Source organism: Megalobrama amblycephala, linkage group LG22 (assembly GCF_018812025.1).
Source record: "Megalobrama amblycephala isolate DHTTF-2021 linkage group LG22, ASM1881202v1, whole genome shotgun sequence".
NCBI lineage: Eukaryota > Metazoa > Chordata > Actinopteri > Cypriniformes > Xenocyprididae > Megalobrama > Megalobrama amblycephala.
Window position 1 is genome coordinate 2,556,743 of NC_063065.1, and position 16,384 is coordinate 2,573,126.

A 16,384-nucleotide genomic window follows, 5' to 3' on the forward strand; every position below is an offset into this window, starting at 1 on the left:
GCACAAGTTGCATTTTTGCACTTGATCGTGTCCTGTATTTATTTATTTATTTATTTATTTATTTGCACATTAAGTACATTTGGGCTTTACTGTGAATTCCTTCTCTGCTGGTTGGTCTCTGTTGGTGAGTGTTGTTGTATGTTATGTGTTTTATGTGGAGCATTTGCTGCAAATCCAATTTCCCCTTGTGGGACAATAAAGGTACTTTGACTTTGACTTTGTTATCAAGCAGAATCACTGAAGGAAAGAAGGAAACAGAAAAAAGAGACAATCAGAAACACAAGAACTACAGCTGACTTCAGCCACAGCCTTAGATGAAATCAACTGAAGATAAAAGACATTAAATCACTGAAGATCTGATTAAACATCTCCACAAACAGCATTACCAGCTTCACTTATTACTAACCAGACTGACTTTATTTCTGACACACGTCTATTGAGAAGCTCTTATTGAGAAATAACAGAAGTTTAACTCTCATGTTTGTTTAATTTGAGGTTACCATGATGGTGATTAGTGTTTCCATTAGATGGACTCTTAACATTTATTGCATGTTTGTTTTCTCTGGCTCCTGTGACAGTGTTTAACACATTTGTTTTTGTCAAACACATTTGCGATAGCAACGAAAATTGAAATGAGATCAGGTGTTGGTTGTTAGCTACTGATGATTTTACACTCATTGTGAAATGGCATGAATCACTGATGTTGTTTAAATTTAAAAATTGCTTTGTGCCATTAATACATTAACATTACAAACCCTGTGTTTCTCTGACATGAGATCCAGCTGTATTGTGAAAATTAAAAAAAAAAAAAATGATGAAACATCAAGAATCAACACATGAATCTCAACTATGGTGACAATCAAAAGTGTCATGTAGCCACAATGCATGCTGGGTACCATCGTACAAAACTCCCAGAATGCATCAGAGCATGGATAAAATGTGTAGCTGATATAATTGTCTTAATATGTTGTTTATTGTCACCATTGTTGATTCATATGCTGATTACTGATATCTGATATTATTTATCAATAGCTAACTACCATCACACTAGTTTTCTTTGCTACTGCAAATGTGTTTGACAGAAACACTACCGCAGCAGTCAGAGAAGACAAACATATGTTTAAAGAAAAAAAAAAGTTAAGAGTCCAACTAATGGAAACACCTATCACCATCATGGTAACCTCAAATGAAACAAACATGAGAGTTAAACTTCTGTTAATTCTCAATAAGATCTTCTGTAGACGTGTGACAGAAATAAAGTCAGTCTGGTTAGTAATAAGTGAAGCTGGTAATGCTGTTTGTGGAGTTGTTTAATCAGATCTTCAGAGGTTTAATGTCTTTTATCTTTTTATCTTAAGGCTGTGGCTGAAGTCAGCTGTAGTTCTTGTGTTTCTGCTCATCTCTTTTTTTCTTCCTTCGTCAAGTGATTCTGCTTGATAACAGGCTTGTTAATGATAGAGATGACTCTATAAATAATATATAAGATTTTGTGGCTCAGATAAGATCCAGTTCTGGTTTATTTCTTTGCTCTTGGCTGACATGTGGCATTTCTATGGCCTGCTTGTGGCCCAGATCTGGCAAACAGGAGCAGTCCACCCATGTGCCATTATTCCTGCCACATGTGACCCAGATCATCATTCCACATGTGCCAGATGTGGGCAGGATCTGGGCCAACACAAAGTTGCTATCTGGGCAGTAAAGGTTTCTATGCAACAACATTGTGGAAAGTACATGTGCACAATATGTTAGCATGATAATAAAATCTTGCCTTTGGCATGATACCAGCCACTGGTATATTGATATCTTGGCAAACACTGGTAAAATACAGTGTTTTATGCCAAAATTCAAAGTGGCTGAAATATGGCTGAACATTTTACCCTGTAAAAAATAAATAAATAAATAATAATAATAATAATAATAATAACTAGAATGTACATTTCCTGAAGAAAATGTGAATGGTGCTTGCAGTGGCAAAACTCGGCACTCTTGATTAGCATGTTGCTAGCATGATGTTAACACCCTTAGCATACTGCTAGCATGTTTTTAGCAAGATGCTAATCATGTTGGCATAATGCTAGCAACATGCTAACATGATTAGCATAATGTTAGCATAATTACCATGTTACTAGCATGTTTTTAACAAGATGCTAATCATGTTAGCATTATGCTAGTAACATGCTAACATGATTAGCATAATGCTAGCATTATGCTAGCATGATTACCATGTTGTTAGCATTTTTTTAACAAGATGCTAACATGATTAGCATGTTTGTTAACATGATGCTAACATTATTAGCATGCTACTAGCATGATGCTAACATGATTAGCATGCCACTAGCATGATGCTAACACATTTTTACTAGTTTGTGTCATGTTTAAACCCTTAGCTAATTGCTATTAGCATGTAGCTATTCACTGCTAGCATGCGTAGCATGTTGGAAGTCCAGTTTGCTATTACATTTTTATGCTTTGCATTACAGAATCACATCAAGAAAAGCATCTTAATTGAAGATGGAAATCCTGCTCGATACCGTCTGCAAACAAGTACATACAATTTGGATCAATCTGAACTATATAGAAAAATGACCTTTGGAGAGAGAGACAAAAACAAACCCCATAAAACCATTCTGATGGTGGCAGAAACAGGAACAGGAAAAACAACCCTGATCAATGTGATGATCAACTACATGTTGGGTGTTCAGAGAGAAGACAAGGTTTGGTTTGAGATCACAGATGATCAGAGTGACCGAACATCAGCTCACAGTCAGACCTCCAGAATCACTGTTTATGGGTTTTATCCACAAGAGAGTCCAATCCATTTAACAATCATTGACACTCCAGGGTATGGAGACACTCGTGGAGTTGATGTTGATAAAGAGATCTCTGAGAGTTTGTTCAGATTAGGCATGTTTGATGACTGTGTTCATGGAATAGATGCAGTGTGTCTGGTGATTAAAGCAACACAGAATCGACTCTCTGACAGACAAATATACATATTTGATGCTGTTCAGTCTTTATTTGGGAAAGATATTGCTGAAAACATTGTCCTGCTCTTCACACACTCATCTGGAGCTCCACCTAAAAATGCCCTGACGGCTGTTAAAGAGGCTAAAATCAAGTGTGCAGAGAATGACAAGAAGAAGCCAGTGTATTTCCTTTTTGATAACTGTCAGTCAGACGCTGCTGATGAAGATGAAGATGAGGAAGACCGTGAACTGAGGCAGGATCAATCATGGGATCGCAGTTTTAGAGGAATGATGGGTTTGTTCAAGTTTCTTGACACAATACAGCCAAAATCTCTGAGGATGACTCGAGATGTGTTACAGAAATGGAAGCAGTTGAAGGCAAATATCAAACATTTAAAAGCAGGTGTTCAAATGACAGAACAAAAGCAAAATGAGCTGAAACAAACTCAAGAAGCTCTGGAGAAGAACAAGAAAGATGTAGAAGAAAATAAAAACTTTGAGTATGAAGTTGATGTGTCCTACAAAGAGAAGGTTGATATTGATCCTTCTGTAGCCAGTGTGGCGATGTGCTGCACCATCTGTGAGGAGAACTGTCATTATCCAGACTGCTGGTGGTTCACCTCTCTCTCACGGTGCAGCGTGATGAAAGATGATCACTGTACAGTGTGCACAAATAAATGCCACTACAGCAAACATGTCAAAGAAACAAAACGATATGTAACAAAGACAAAGAAGGAGAAGAAGTCATATGAAGAATTAAAGGTGAAATATGAAGACAAAATTGGAGACAGTGAGTCTTTGGTCAAGAAGCTGGAAGAAGAACTGCAGGAATTAGAGAAAGAGAAAATAAAGCTGGTGAATGAAGCTTTTCACTGTGTGGAAACTCTGGAGATGATCGCTCTCAATGCTGATTCACTGATCACACTTCTGCACGTTGATTTTCTGATTGAGAAGATGAAGGAAATAAATGAGCCTGAAAAGGCTGAAATACTGGAAAACATCAAGAAGAGAGCAGGAGCAGAAAACACAGAGATCTAGGATTCATAAATTTAATAATTCATTCAAGTGGGTGATTCTCACGAAAAAAATTTCAAACATGAAAATTTTAAAATGTTTGTATCAACAAATTTCTTTTTTAGACATTAAGAGCAAGGTCTGAAGTGTTTGTGATCATTAATTTTAAAAGTTTTACTGACAATGTAAAATTTCCATAACAAGTCCTTAAAAATCTCATTACCGCAACAGTCTGAAAATATAATCACTGTTAGAGAAGAAAATACATTTTCACATTTTTAAAAATGGATTATTAACAATCATGGGCAGTTACTTGAAATTCTGAAATAATATTTATTATATATTTATTATATAATAGTTTTTTGTATTATTATTTTGATTGATTTCTCTCATTTCCGCAAAACCTTCCACAATTTACAACCTATTTTTTTTTTAAATATTTCAATGAAACCTGACATATTTTCAAAATGATGTGGCAGACTTGAAAGTACATATTGTGTATATTCTGCACATGCATTTAAAAGCAAACTACTATTTTTCCATCTATTAAACAAATATTAAAAAAACACTTGTAGCGGTAATGATATAGGTTATGGAAATGAGGTTGCTGATTTCGGTAATGATAATAAGTATACTAAGAATGAGGTATAGTTTAAAAATATAAACTTTTATGTAGAAAATAAATTAGATAAAACTGACACAATCATGGATTGAAGTTTGATTTTGCAGTGCTTCAGAAATATAGGCTTACATATGCTAAAAATGTACATGCATACAATACAACATGCACCACCCATTTACCAGATTAGTTTTAAAAAATACTCAAAATTTAAGAGAATAGTAGAGTCCACACCACAACGATAATGGCAAAGAAAAACAATATTGCTGGAATCACTTTTGAAACAATTTTCTTCCAGCTGATGAACAACAAACATTGATAACCAATCAGATTTGACCAAATTTAAAGAGCTCAAACATTCTGTATTAATATGGGGATGTCATTACATACTTGCAGCATGTAATTCAATCCTCATCAATCCTCTCAGCAGCATGAAAAACAAGGCTTTTATTAATATTTTGAATAATTAAATTGTAATGAAGACACATGCATTTTCTGTAAAGCTGCTTTGAAACGATTTGTATTGTGACAAGCGTTATATGAATAAATGTGAATTAAGTTGAAATTCACATCGTGAGAACTCTGAACAAAAACTTGCTTCTGATTGACCATTGCGTTCAAGAAAGCAACAGATATGTCTGTGATTAGCTACTGAGCTCAATGCAGCAAAAAGCATTGTAAATAGAAACCTTTAAGGAGCCATTCACATATCGTCTAAAACCGCGTCTTTCTCCTCCTTTCCACAAGTGCTTGTGCTCCCATGGCATCTGTCGTTGCTATGCAAACCATGAACTGCGCTCTCCATGATGACGAGGAAGTATCAGCATATCTTTCGATGTTGTTATGGAAAGGGCGAAGCTGATTGGTTGGTTCTTGTCACATGACCTGTGGTGCTCTTTTGGCATTCTGAAAAGTTGATGTTTTCATCTCGCCGCAGCATAAACGTGCACCCATAATAGAAGCAACGTGGTCGCACCATGCTTGCCACGCGCCTTCATTTGAAATAACGAACTTGCATTCGCAGAAGACATGATATGTGAACGGCCCTTTCACATATCAGTTTTCAAAACTGTTAGCGGGAGTTCTATATGTCTAGTCATTTGATGCCCCGTTGGAATAATTTCATTGAAATAAATGGGTTTCATAGCGTAGTGGTGCCGTTGTCGCATCCTATGTGAAAGGGCCTTGAAAGGGCCATACTCTCTAAAGCTCAAACACAAATACCCACTGGAGCATTTTCCAAAATGTTTTGCCATCATAAGGCCCCCCTGATTCCCCAGGGCTCTAAGCAGCCGCTTATCTCACTTATTGGTTAAAGTCCACACCTGCTCGCTATTTTAAAATGCTCATAAATTGGCCAAATCAGCTTTCTGTGAGGGTTAGGTGTCAGATTGGGACATAATATCACTAACCTGATATGAAAACACTGGAAGTCTGTATGTTCTTACTAATATAGTGCAACAAAGCCCTGTGTATACTGTTTTGACTTGCTGTAGATTTCTTTTTTTGTAAACCTTTTCTCTGAAATTTGTCACCCTAGCCTTTGCTAAAGTTTTCCAACAGTTAGAAAATATTATTTAACTTAATAACTCATAATATAAATGTGACGAGCAGGGCGGTTGAGAGCCGTGAGGGAACGGCACAAGTGATAACGAGCATCAGCTGCGAGTTGCACTGGTCTCGAATCTCTCACGGAGGAGCTCCGGAAGCATAAATGGGGAGCAACGACAGTGAAGGACGAGAGAGGACCAGACCTGGACTTTATTTTATGTTTTGTTATGTTTGTGTGGCCGGCAGTTATCCGTGAGGAACTGCCAGCATTTTGCTTCCGTTTTGTATTTGTTTATTTTGAATTGTTTTGTTTGTTTAAACGTTCGCCGGCTCCCGACTCCTCCTTCCCGTACATACAAACTGTGTTACAATATATTTAAAAATAGCCTGTATAATTAAATTCTCATTACCAAAACAAAAATTCTCTCTACCGCAACTGGTCTTAAATTGTTGCAGTAAGTGAGAATGGTGTTGCTGAGGATGCGGTACCTTAGCATATTTTATTAAATTCAGAGAAGCCATGATGATTTAGCCAACTTTTATTCAATGTACATAATTAGACATTAATGAAGTAGATTAGTAGATCATTTTTCACAGAAAATTGTTAATTAAAAGTTTTTCTAAATGACGAAAATTTCCTGTTATGGTAATGATAATCACAATGTCGTTTACATGGTCTAACAAGTTTTTTTTTGTTTTTACTTTTAACTGGATTAATATAAAGAGATCTGCCTACCTGGTAGCCATCTTTAAGGTTCTAGCACATGTGTTGCTTAATTTAAAATCAAGATTTATTTAAAATTGTGTGTGTGTGTGTGTGTGTGTGTGTAAAGAGTCCTTAAAAAATGTTGCGGAGGATGAGAACATCAGTCATGGACACTTAATTTGTCCACTATTATTACATTATTGTTATATATTATACATTAATATTTTTTCTGTGATTTGAAAACATCTATTAGAACATCCATATACAATTTTTTTTTTAGAATATTTTCATTTTTTTCTGTTTAAATTAGAACATAACATGCATACAGACATACCTGGATGCATTGTGGTAATGAGAATTTTAGCTGAAAATGCAGTAAAATACAAAAATAATTCATTCCTATGTTGAAATTACTCTTTGTTCAGTGTAGAGAACAATATTGCCTTTATTATGATGTTTTTATTTATTACTAAAATGCATGTTTAATATTTAAAATCATTAGTGCCATGGTGTTTTAATGGTTTCGTGAGAATGACCCAAGTATTTTTGAATGCAACTTTCCAGCTAACAGAATTTTGTTATAAGAACGTTCTCCAAATATTCAGGGTTGGTTCTGGGAATGTAAAAAACGTCCAGTTTTCTTGATGTTACAGGAACGTGTTTTATAAGTATGATGTTCCTCAAACGTTCTTTAACCTTCATTTTGATTTAAAATTCAACATTGTAGGAACGTTGATTTGTAACATTCCAACAACATAAAATGTCCAGTTTCTTTTAATGTTAGTAGAATGTTATTTAAAGGTTAGTATGATGTTCCTGAAACATTCTTTCAATCATTCAAACACCTGCTGCGAACAAACACTGAAAGAAAGAAAAATAAGAACACAAACTACAACTTTCTTCAGCCACAGACTTAGATGAACTGAAGATAAAAGACATTAAATCTCTGAAGATCTGATTAAACAACTCCACAAACAGCATTACCAGCTTCACTTATTACTAACCAGGGGTGCATTTCCCAAAGCGAACTATGGTCGCAAGTTCCGTCGTTACCAATAGAGTTCAATGGGACTTACGACCATGGTTCACCAACGATGCTTTCGGGAAACTCACCCCAGACTGACTTTATTTCTGACACACGTCTACAGCAGTTCTTATTGAGAATCAACAGAGGTTTAGTTGTTGATCGATTCTTGTGAAGAAACTTGGATCTCTCTTACCAAAGACATGTGGAAAATTGATAGAGGATTCAGCATTGATAGATCTTCTACAAGAACATGTGGAATCTCCATTTGAAAGAAGCGCTCTTGAACAATGGCTGAAAGAGAAAGAGGAAGAATCTGACATCATTAAAACATTGCTCACACAACTGAATGACTCAGGAGTGATAGTAGAAAACAAACTCAATAAAAATTTAATGAATCTGGAAGTTAAACATTTGGTCAGCTACACTTTCACATCATTGAGCTGGACAGATCTGCTGCTTTCTAAACAAAAGGCCTTCCTGAGTCCTTCAACAAAACGAAAAAATGAGGAAAAAAACTCTGAATCTGAACACAAGACTTGGGTCGCACCTGATATCCAAAAGACAATGAGGAACAATTTGAAATTTTTAAAAACTTGATTGATTTAAATGATTGCGCATCAGCCAAATTCATTGTGTCATCAAAAGAAATGGAAAATAATCCAGGTTCCTGCATACTGCTGTATGAAAATGAATCTAATTAAGCTGTTTGCTTCACTCCTCCATCAAAACCAGACTGTCCAATCATTGAAGATGTCAGATGTACTCAAGTGGTTCTGAAAGTGTCTCCACCGTGTCCTGCTACAGAGGAGCTCAAACTACTGTACAAAATGAAGGAAGAGGAAGACTGGAGATCTCAAACTGTGTCAAAGAACCAGAATACAGTTACTCTGACTGATCTCAGACCAGATACTGAGTACAATATCAAATGTGCAGCAGTGAGAAAACTCAACTACACCACTGAATCTAATTTCATCACAATCATTACAAAGGTATAATGCTCATTCATGAAATATCAGCTATAGAGTTTCACTACATCATTAAACACTGTTATTCTAATCTTGAGGCCTTTTCACATGAGTTCCTCCAACACAATCACTGATCTGATGATCACATTAAAGGGTAAACTTATAAGGTTGCTTGGTAACAAGATACAAGGTTATTAAGGTCGTTATTATACAGGGATGTTGGTGCACATTTTAAAATTTGATGACAATTTCAAAATATAAGCCTAACACTTTACAACTTTTACACATCACTCTTTATTGTTATTGTGTTTTATGCTTTACGCACAGAACAAAAATGATCTCATCAAGAAAAGCATCTTAATTGAAGATGGAAATCCTGCTTGATACGTCTGCAAACAAGTTCAGACAATTTGAATCAATCTGAGTTATGTAGAAAAATGACATCTGGAGAGAGAGAGACAAACAAACCCCATAAAATCATTCTGATGGTGGGAGAAACAGGAACAGGAAAAACAACCCTGATCAATGTGATGATCAACTACATGTTGGGTGTTCAGAGAGAAGACAAGGTTTGGTTTGAGATCACAGATGATCAGAAAAAACAGTCTACAGGTCACAGTCAGACCTCCATCATCACTGTTTATGAGTTTTATCTACAAGAAAGTCCAATCCATTTAACAATCATCGACACTCCAGGATATGGAGACACTCAGAGTATTGAAGTGGATAAAGAGATCGCTGAGAGTTTGTTCAGTTTAAGTGAATCTGCAGAAGGGATTCATAGAATAGATACAGTTTGTCTGGTGATTAATGCAATCCATAACCGACTCTCTGACAGACTCATATACATATTTGATTCTGTTCAGTCTTTATTTGGAAGAGATATTGCTGAAAACATTGTCCTGCTCTTCACACACTCATCTGGAGCTATCCCTAAAAATGCCCTGATGGCTGTTGAAAAGAATAAAATCAAGTGTGCAGTGAATGATGAGAATCAGCCAGTGTTTTTCCTGTTTGACAACTGTCAGTCAGACACTGATGATGAAGAATATCAGATGATCCAAGAGCATTCATGGAATCTCAGTTTTAGAGGAATGGCAGGATTGTTCAGTTTTTTTAACAACATAAAACCAAAAACCCTTAAGATGACTCAAGATGTGTTACAGAATCGGAAGAAGTTGGAAGCAAATATCTCTAATTTACAATCACATGTTCAAAAGATGGAACTAAAACGAAATGAGTTTAAAAAATCTCAAGGTGCTCTGGAGAAGAACAAGCAATATGTCAAGAACAATAAGAACTTTGAGTATGAAGTTGAAGTGTCCTACAAAGAGAAGGTTGATATTGATCCTTCTGTAGCCAGTGTGGCGATGTGCTGCACCGTCTGTAAGGAGAACTGTCATTATCCAGGATGCTGGTGGGTCAGTGGTCTCTCGTGGTGCAGCATGATGAGAAATAATCACTGTACAATGTGCACAAATAAATGCCACTACAGCAAACATGTCAAAGGAACAAATATATATGTAAAAAAGACAAAGAAGGAGAAGAGGACAAATGAAGAATTAAAGAAGAAATATAATGATCAGATTAGGAACGATGAGTCTTTGGACAAGAAGCTGGAAGAAGATCTGCAAAAATTAGAGAAAGAGAAAATGAAGCTGGTGTATGAAGCTTTTCACTGTGTGGAAACTCTCCAGATGATCGCTCTCAACACTGATTCTCTGTTCACACTTCTGCACATTGATTTCCTGATTGAGAAGCTGAAGGAAATATATGAGCCTGAAAAGGTGAAAACACTGGAAGACATGAAGAAGAGAGCAGGAGAAGAAAAACACAGAGTTCTGGGATTCATAAAAAGAATTCAGTAATTTTAGAAGTGACTTAAAATTGTGGTCACACATTAAGTTTTGCTTGTGAAAAGCATGTCTGTGCTGGTTCTGAACCTTAATGAGCAGCTTGCTCGCTATTGGCGGGTATAACACGATGACGATAGAGAAGCGACGGCAAGCAGCTTTCAAACTCTATCTGATCTACCCGTCTCTCGCACGACCATCACTCCAAAATCACAATGCACAATCACAGTGACGCCGATTGTGTCTTCATAGGAAGATTACAAACAACGATTAATGACACACAATGATTCTCTGCTGTTATTTTGGTGGTTTGCTTCACGATGTGATTACAGGACTCTTACTTCAATGCCCCTTGATGGTAAACAATATTTTTATTATTTGCTCTATATGTTTCGTCTCCCTGCTTCTTGAATCTCGCGCCACCTGAGCTGACTGGAATTCTTTTTGGTTGTTATGACAATGACGTAGTTTAGGGCGGCTATATTCCGCGTTCATTTACACTGAACCAGAACAGTATCAGAGTCGCCTTTTAAACTCTCGACGATGCTGAATGACTTCTTTAGTTAGCAAACAAATTGCTCGAGTGGGTGTAAATACGATTACTTTCATGTTTTTTTGCACAACCTGCAAAAATCACTCGATGCCATTGCTGCTTCTGCAAACCGCGGATCAATGCTACAAACCAATACAAACTAACCCTGCGTCTCAATCAGCTCCCTAGTTCCCTAGGTCGTGAATCAGTATATCATGCATGTGAATGTGGCTGACTCCCTGATCAGTGCCCTGACTACTGAACTAGGGAGCTGATTGAGACACACGGTAAACCTGCCTGGAGTTTTCGCATCGCTCTGCAAAGTACATCACCCGGATCGTTGATCTGATTGGTTGAAGGACTATCCAACTGCGTGACTAATGCTCATTGATCACTCCTCTTGTGCAATAGGAAATACATAGCAAACTCCCCAGTGTTACAGTACAGAAGGGACAGAGACCGACTTTCACAGGTAATGGAGCTTTATTGAGTACCAGTATGAGCAATGGCTGAAGTGCAGGTGAGTGACCGGTGAAGTTGTGCAGGTTCTTGAGATGGAGAGTGATGACAGAGTTCTTTTGTGGTTTCAGATACCGATGACCTTGGAACTGGAGACGCTGGAGACGCTGGAGACACTGGAGACACGGAGCACTCACACAGAGAGGAGAGAACACACGAGGAGATTCTTGGAGACAGGTAAGTAGATCGCGGGGAGTCCTTAAGGTAAGCATACAGGTAAGTTAATGCAAACGAGACCGGACATCGAGTGGTGTGTGTGAGTGCTCTTTATGCTGGCTGTGATGAGCTGCTTGATGAGGTGCAGGTGCCGCTGATCAGTATTCTGGTGATTGGGTGCGCTGTGATTGGTGAGCAGTGGAGCCTGACGTGTCTGGGACTCCTGGGGACCCAAGAGCGCTCTTCAGGGCCATATCCCTCCCAGTCCACCAGGTATTCCAACTGGCCACCACAGCGCCGGGAGTCCAAGATGTCCCGTACCTCATAGGTGGCTCCGTCTTCCACGATGAGTGGAAGGGGGGGTTCGGCGGCTGCCACGTCAGGCCCTGTGGAGAGAGGAACAGAGGGATGGTGAGGCTTGAGGAGAGATACGTGAAAGGTGGGATGTATACGATACTGTGAGGGAAGTTGTAGCTGATATGTCACCGGGTTGATCTGCTTAATGATCTTGAATGGGCCAATGAAGCTGGGACTCAGCTTCTTGCAGGGCAGACGCAGGCGGATGTCTCTTGTAGATAGCCACACCTTCTGTCCAGGCTGGTAGGTGGGAGCGTGAGAACGACGAAGGTCGGCCGTCATCCTGCGTCTGCGCAGGGCTCTCTGCAGATGGTGGTGTGCTGAGTCCCAGACCCTCTCGCTCTCTCGGAACTAGTAATCCACAGCTGGCACGTCCGATGGTTCCCCGGTCCACGGGAACAGTGGGGGTTGGTAACCGAGCACACACTGGAATGGAGTGAGTCCTGTGGAAGGTTGACGCAGGGAGTTCTGTGCATACTCGGCCCAACCCAAATACTGGTTCCAAGAGTCCTGGTGGTCGTGGCAGAAGGTACGGAGGAAGCGGCCAATTTACTGGATCTTTCTTTCCGTTTGCCCGTTCGACTGTGGATGGTAGCCGGATGATAGACTTACGGTCACACCTAGGAGCGAGTGGAAGGCTTTCCACACTCGGGAGATGAACTGGGGTCCTCTGTCTGAGACGATATCCTCTGGTATTCCGAAGTACCTGAACACGTGATTGAACATAAGTTCGGCTGTCTCCATGGCAGTGGGTAACCCTCTTAGTGGGACTAGACGACATGACTTGGAGAATCGATCGATGATTACTAGAATGCAGTTACAGCCCTCGGATGCGGGTAGATCTGTTACAAAGTCCACTCCTAGGTGTGACCAGGGTCGGTTAGGAACAGGCAGAGGATGGAGCTTGCCGGATGGGAGATGGCGTGGGCTCTTGGAAATGGCGCACTCCCTGCAGCCCTGCACGTACCTTCTGACATCGGATGCCATACTCGGCCACCAGAAGCGTTCCCTTAGCAACGAGAGGGTTTCATTGACCCCCAGGTGGCCAGTGCTGAGCGAAGAGTGGGCTGTGTGAACAGTGCATCTGCTTTGACATTCTTTGATCCAGGACGATAGGAGATGGTGAAGTCAAATCGGGAGAAGAATAAGGCCCAGCGTGCTTGTCTAGGATTTAATCTCTTGGCGGCTCGTAAATATTCCAGGTTCTTATGGTCTGTTAGCACAAGGAACTGATGTTTGGCTCCCTCCAACCAATGCCTCCACTCTTCTAGAGCCAACTTCACGGCTAGGAGTTCTCTGTTTCCTATGTCGTAGTTGACCTCCGCCGGGTTTAGCTTGCGGGAGAAGAAGGCGCATGGATGGAGTCTACTTGGTGTCCCCTGCTGCTGAGACAAGACGGCTCCCACTCCTGTGGTGGAGGCATCCACCTCCACGACGAAAGGGAGGGTTAGGGTGGACGAGGAGGGGAGCGGTGGTGAAGGCTTCTTTGAGGCTTTCGAAGGCGTTGGTGGCAGCTGGTGTCCAGGACAGAGACTTGGGCTGGTTTCGGAGCAGGCTGGTGAGTGGATGGGTTATGGAACTGTAATTCTTGATAAATCGTCGATAGAAATTAGCAAAACCTAGGAAACGTTGGAGTTCTTTAATGGATGTTGGAACTGGCCAGGTCTTGATGGCGTCCACCTTCCCCTCGTCCATCCGGATGCCACTGTGATCTATGATGTATCCGAGGAAATGAACTGAAGACTGGTGGAATGAGCACTTTTCTGCTTTGAGGAAGAGATGGAACTGGCGAAGTCGTTGGAGGACCTCTGCAATGTGGTGGTGATGTTCGGCCAGGCTCCGGGAGTATATTAAGATGTCGTCAATGTATACCAGCATGAACTTGTGGAGGAACTCCCGGAGCACCTCATGTATGAAATCCTGGAATACGGAGGGGGCGTTGACCAGGCCATATGGCATAACCCGGTATTCATAGTGGCCGGTGGGTGTGATGAAGGCGGTCTTCCACTCGTCCCCCTCGCGTATCCGGATGAGGTTGTACGCGCTGTGGAGGTCCAACTTCATGAACACAGTGGCACCACGGAGATGTTCCAGGGCCGCTGGGACGAGAGGAAGGGGATAACGGAACTTGACAGTGATTTTGTTCAAGGAGCGGTAGTCTATGCAGGGCCTTCAGCCTCAAGCCTTTTTTGCCACAAAGAAGAAGCTCGAAGCAGCAGGGGAAGTAGACGGGCAGATGTATCCTTGAGCAAGGGCCTCTTTGATGTATTCCTCCATGGCCTTCTCCTCCGGGATGGAAAGGGGATAGATCTTACCCTTTGGCACTGGCTCACCCGGAAGCAGATCGATGGCACAGTCCCATGGCCAGTGTGGAGGCAGCTTGGAGGCCTTTTGCGGGCAGAATACGTCACTGAAGGGGGCGTAGCATGCTGGGATCTCGGTGGAACGTTTCTCAACTGGACTCTCTATGGAGGTGGCACAGATGGATAGATCATGAGAGGATGATACTCGAGGAACTGGAAGGTCAGAGAAACAGTTAGAGAAACAGGTTTCGCCCCACTTCAGGATCTCGCCGGTGTTCCAAGAGATGGTAGGGTTGTGCTGCTCCAACCAGGGACGCCCTAGAACCACGTCAGAGGTGGATTCCTCCAGAACCAGCAGATGGATGTCTTCGAGATGGAGTATACCGACACGTAACTGGATGGGACCCACACATCGGCGCACACATCTTCGGCTCAGAGGCTTTCCCGTGATTGAGTGAATCTGATAGACAGACGCAGAGGGTGTGGTCTTGAGTTTGAGCTGCCGGCAGAGGGCGCCGGAGATGAAGTTGCCGACTGACCCTGAATCGAGGAGCGCCACCACTGGAAGGGAAACACCAGCCGCAGTAAGGTTGACAACAGTGGTGAGTGGTTTCATCTTATTGAGTGAAGGGATAATGGCACTCATCATCGGTCGTGGTGGACGAGTTGGGCACGCAGAGATGATGTGCCCAGGTAAACCACAATAGCAACATGTAACCTGAGGTTCAGGGTCAGCCGTCTTTGGCGCTCGGAAGGAGTGAGGCGAGAATTTTCTATGTTCATGGGTTCGTGGGCTGGTTCTGGAGGGCTGATGGGTTCAGGTCGGCGGAGGAGGTGATGAAAGAGTGACCGGTCCTGGTGTTCTTCTATACACGACTGCATACGGGAGGCGAAGCGGATGGACAGCTGGATGAAGTGCTCGAGGCCGATGGAATCCTCGTATGCAGCGAGATGCAACCGCACCCGAGAATCCAACCCTTGTCGGTAGGTGGTTATGAGGGCTTGTTCATTCCATCCACTGGAAGTGGCTAGCGTTCTGAACTGCAATGCATAATCGTTAATAGTCATGGAACCTTGTTTGAGATTACACAGTTTCTCACCAATAGAGGAGTCGAAGGAGGGTTTACCAAACACCTCCCGGAAGTGGGACACGAAGGAAGCATATGATCGAATGACGGGACCATTTTGAGACCAGATGGATTCTGCCCACTGTAACGCCTTGCCTTGCAACTGGGAAATGATGAACGCTACCTTGGATGTGTCGCTGGGGTAGAGGTGCGGTTGCATCTCCAGGACCAGTGCACACTGCAGGAGGAAGCCGCTGCAGTCCTCCGCCGATCCTGAGTAGGGCGCTGGTCTGGCCATGGGACTGGCGTGCGCTGACGGAGAGGGAGAGGTGACGGTGTTTGCAGAAGTGCTGACAGGTGATGGTGGAGGTGCGCTGGCGGTGAGAGTTCGTCGGAGAACATCCACGAGTTCTTGAAAGGGATCCGGGGTGCTCATACTGGCCTTGCGCTGTTATGGTCCGGTCTTCTGTTACAGTACAGAAGGGACAGAGACCGACTTTCACAGGTAATGGAGCTTTATTGAGTACCAGTATGAGCAATGGCTGAAGTGCAGGTGAGTGAGTGGTGAAGTTGTGCAGGTTCTTAAGATGGAGAGTGATGACAGAGTTCTTTTGTGGTTTCAGATACCGATGACCTTGGAACTGGAGACGCTGAAGACGCTGGAGACACTGGAGACACGGAGCACTCACACAGAGAGGAGAGAACACACGAGGTGATTCTTGGAGACAGGTAAGTAGATTGCGGGGAGT

General features: G+C 41.5%; 2 protein-coding genes across 2 annotated transcripts; both read left to right on the plus strand.

Moving 5' to 3' along the window:
• The first annotated feature begins 2,175 nt into the window (after positions 1-2,175).
• LOC125257827 lies at positions 2,176-7,616 on the plus strand. The gene has a single exon (XM_048174588.1). The coding sequence runs from the start codon at positions 2,424-2,426 to the stop codon at positions 4,002-4,004; it is 1,581 nt and encodes a 526-aa protein (XP_048030545.1). The 5' UTR covers positions 2,176-2,423; the 3' UTR covers positions 4,005-7,616.
• Positions 7,617-8,710: 1,094 nt separating this feature from the next.
• Positions 8,711-10,845, plus strand: LOC125258548. Its single transcript, XM_048175535.1, has 2 exons — positions 8,711-8,796; positions 9,216-10,845. The coding sequence occupies exons 1-2, from the start codon at positions 8,711-8,713 to the stop codon at positions 10,714-10,716; spliced, it is 1,587 nt and encodes a 528-aa protein (XP_048031492.1). The 3' UTR covers positions 10,717-10,845.
• Positions 10,846-16,384: the final 5,539 nt, after the last annotated feature.

What these genes read in the sequence shown, in the direction of transcription:
- LOC125257827 (XM_048174588.1), top strand. Translation starts at nt 2,424, where the DNA reads ATGCGTAGCATGTTGGAAGTCCAGTTTGCTATTACATTTTTATGCTTT.
- LOC125258548 (XM_048175535.1), top strand. Translation starts at nt 8,711, where the DNA reads ATGAAGGAAGAGGAAGACTGGAGATCTCAAACTGTGTCAAAGAACCAG. An exon ending in GATCTCAGACCAGATACTGA is followed by an intron (nt 8,797 to 9,215) that starts GTACAATATCAA and finishes TCTTAATTGAAG; the next exon opens with ATGGAAATCCTGCTTGATAC.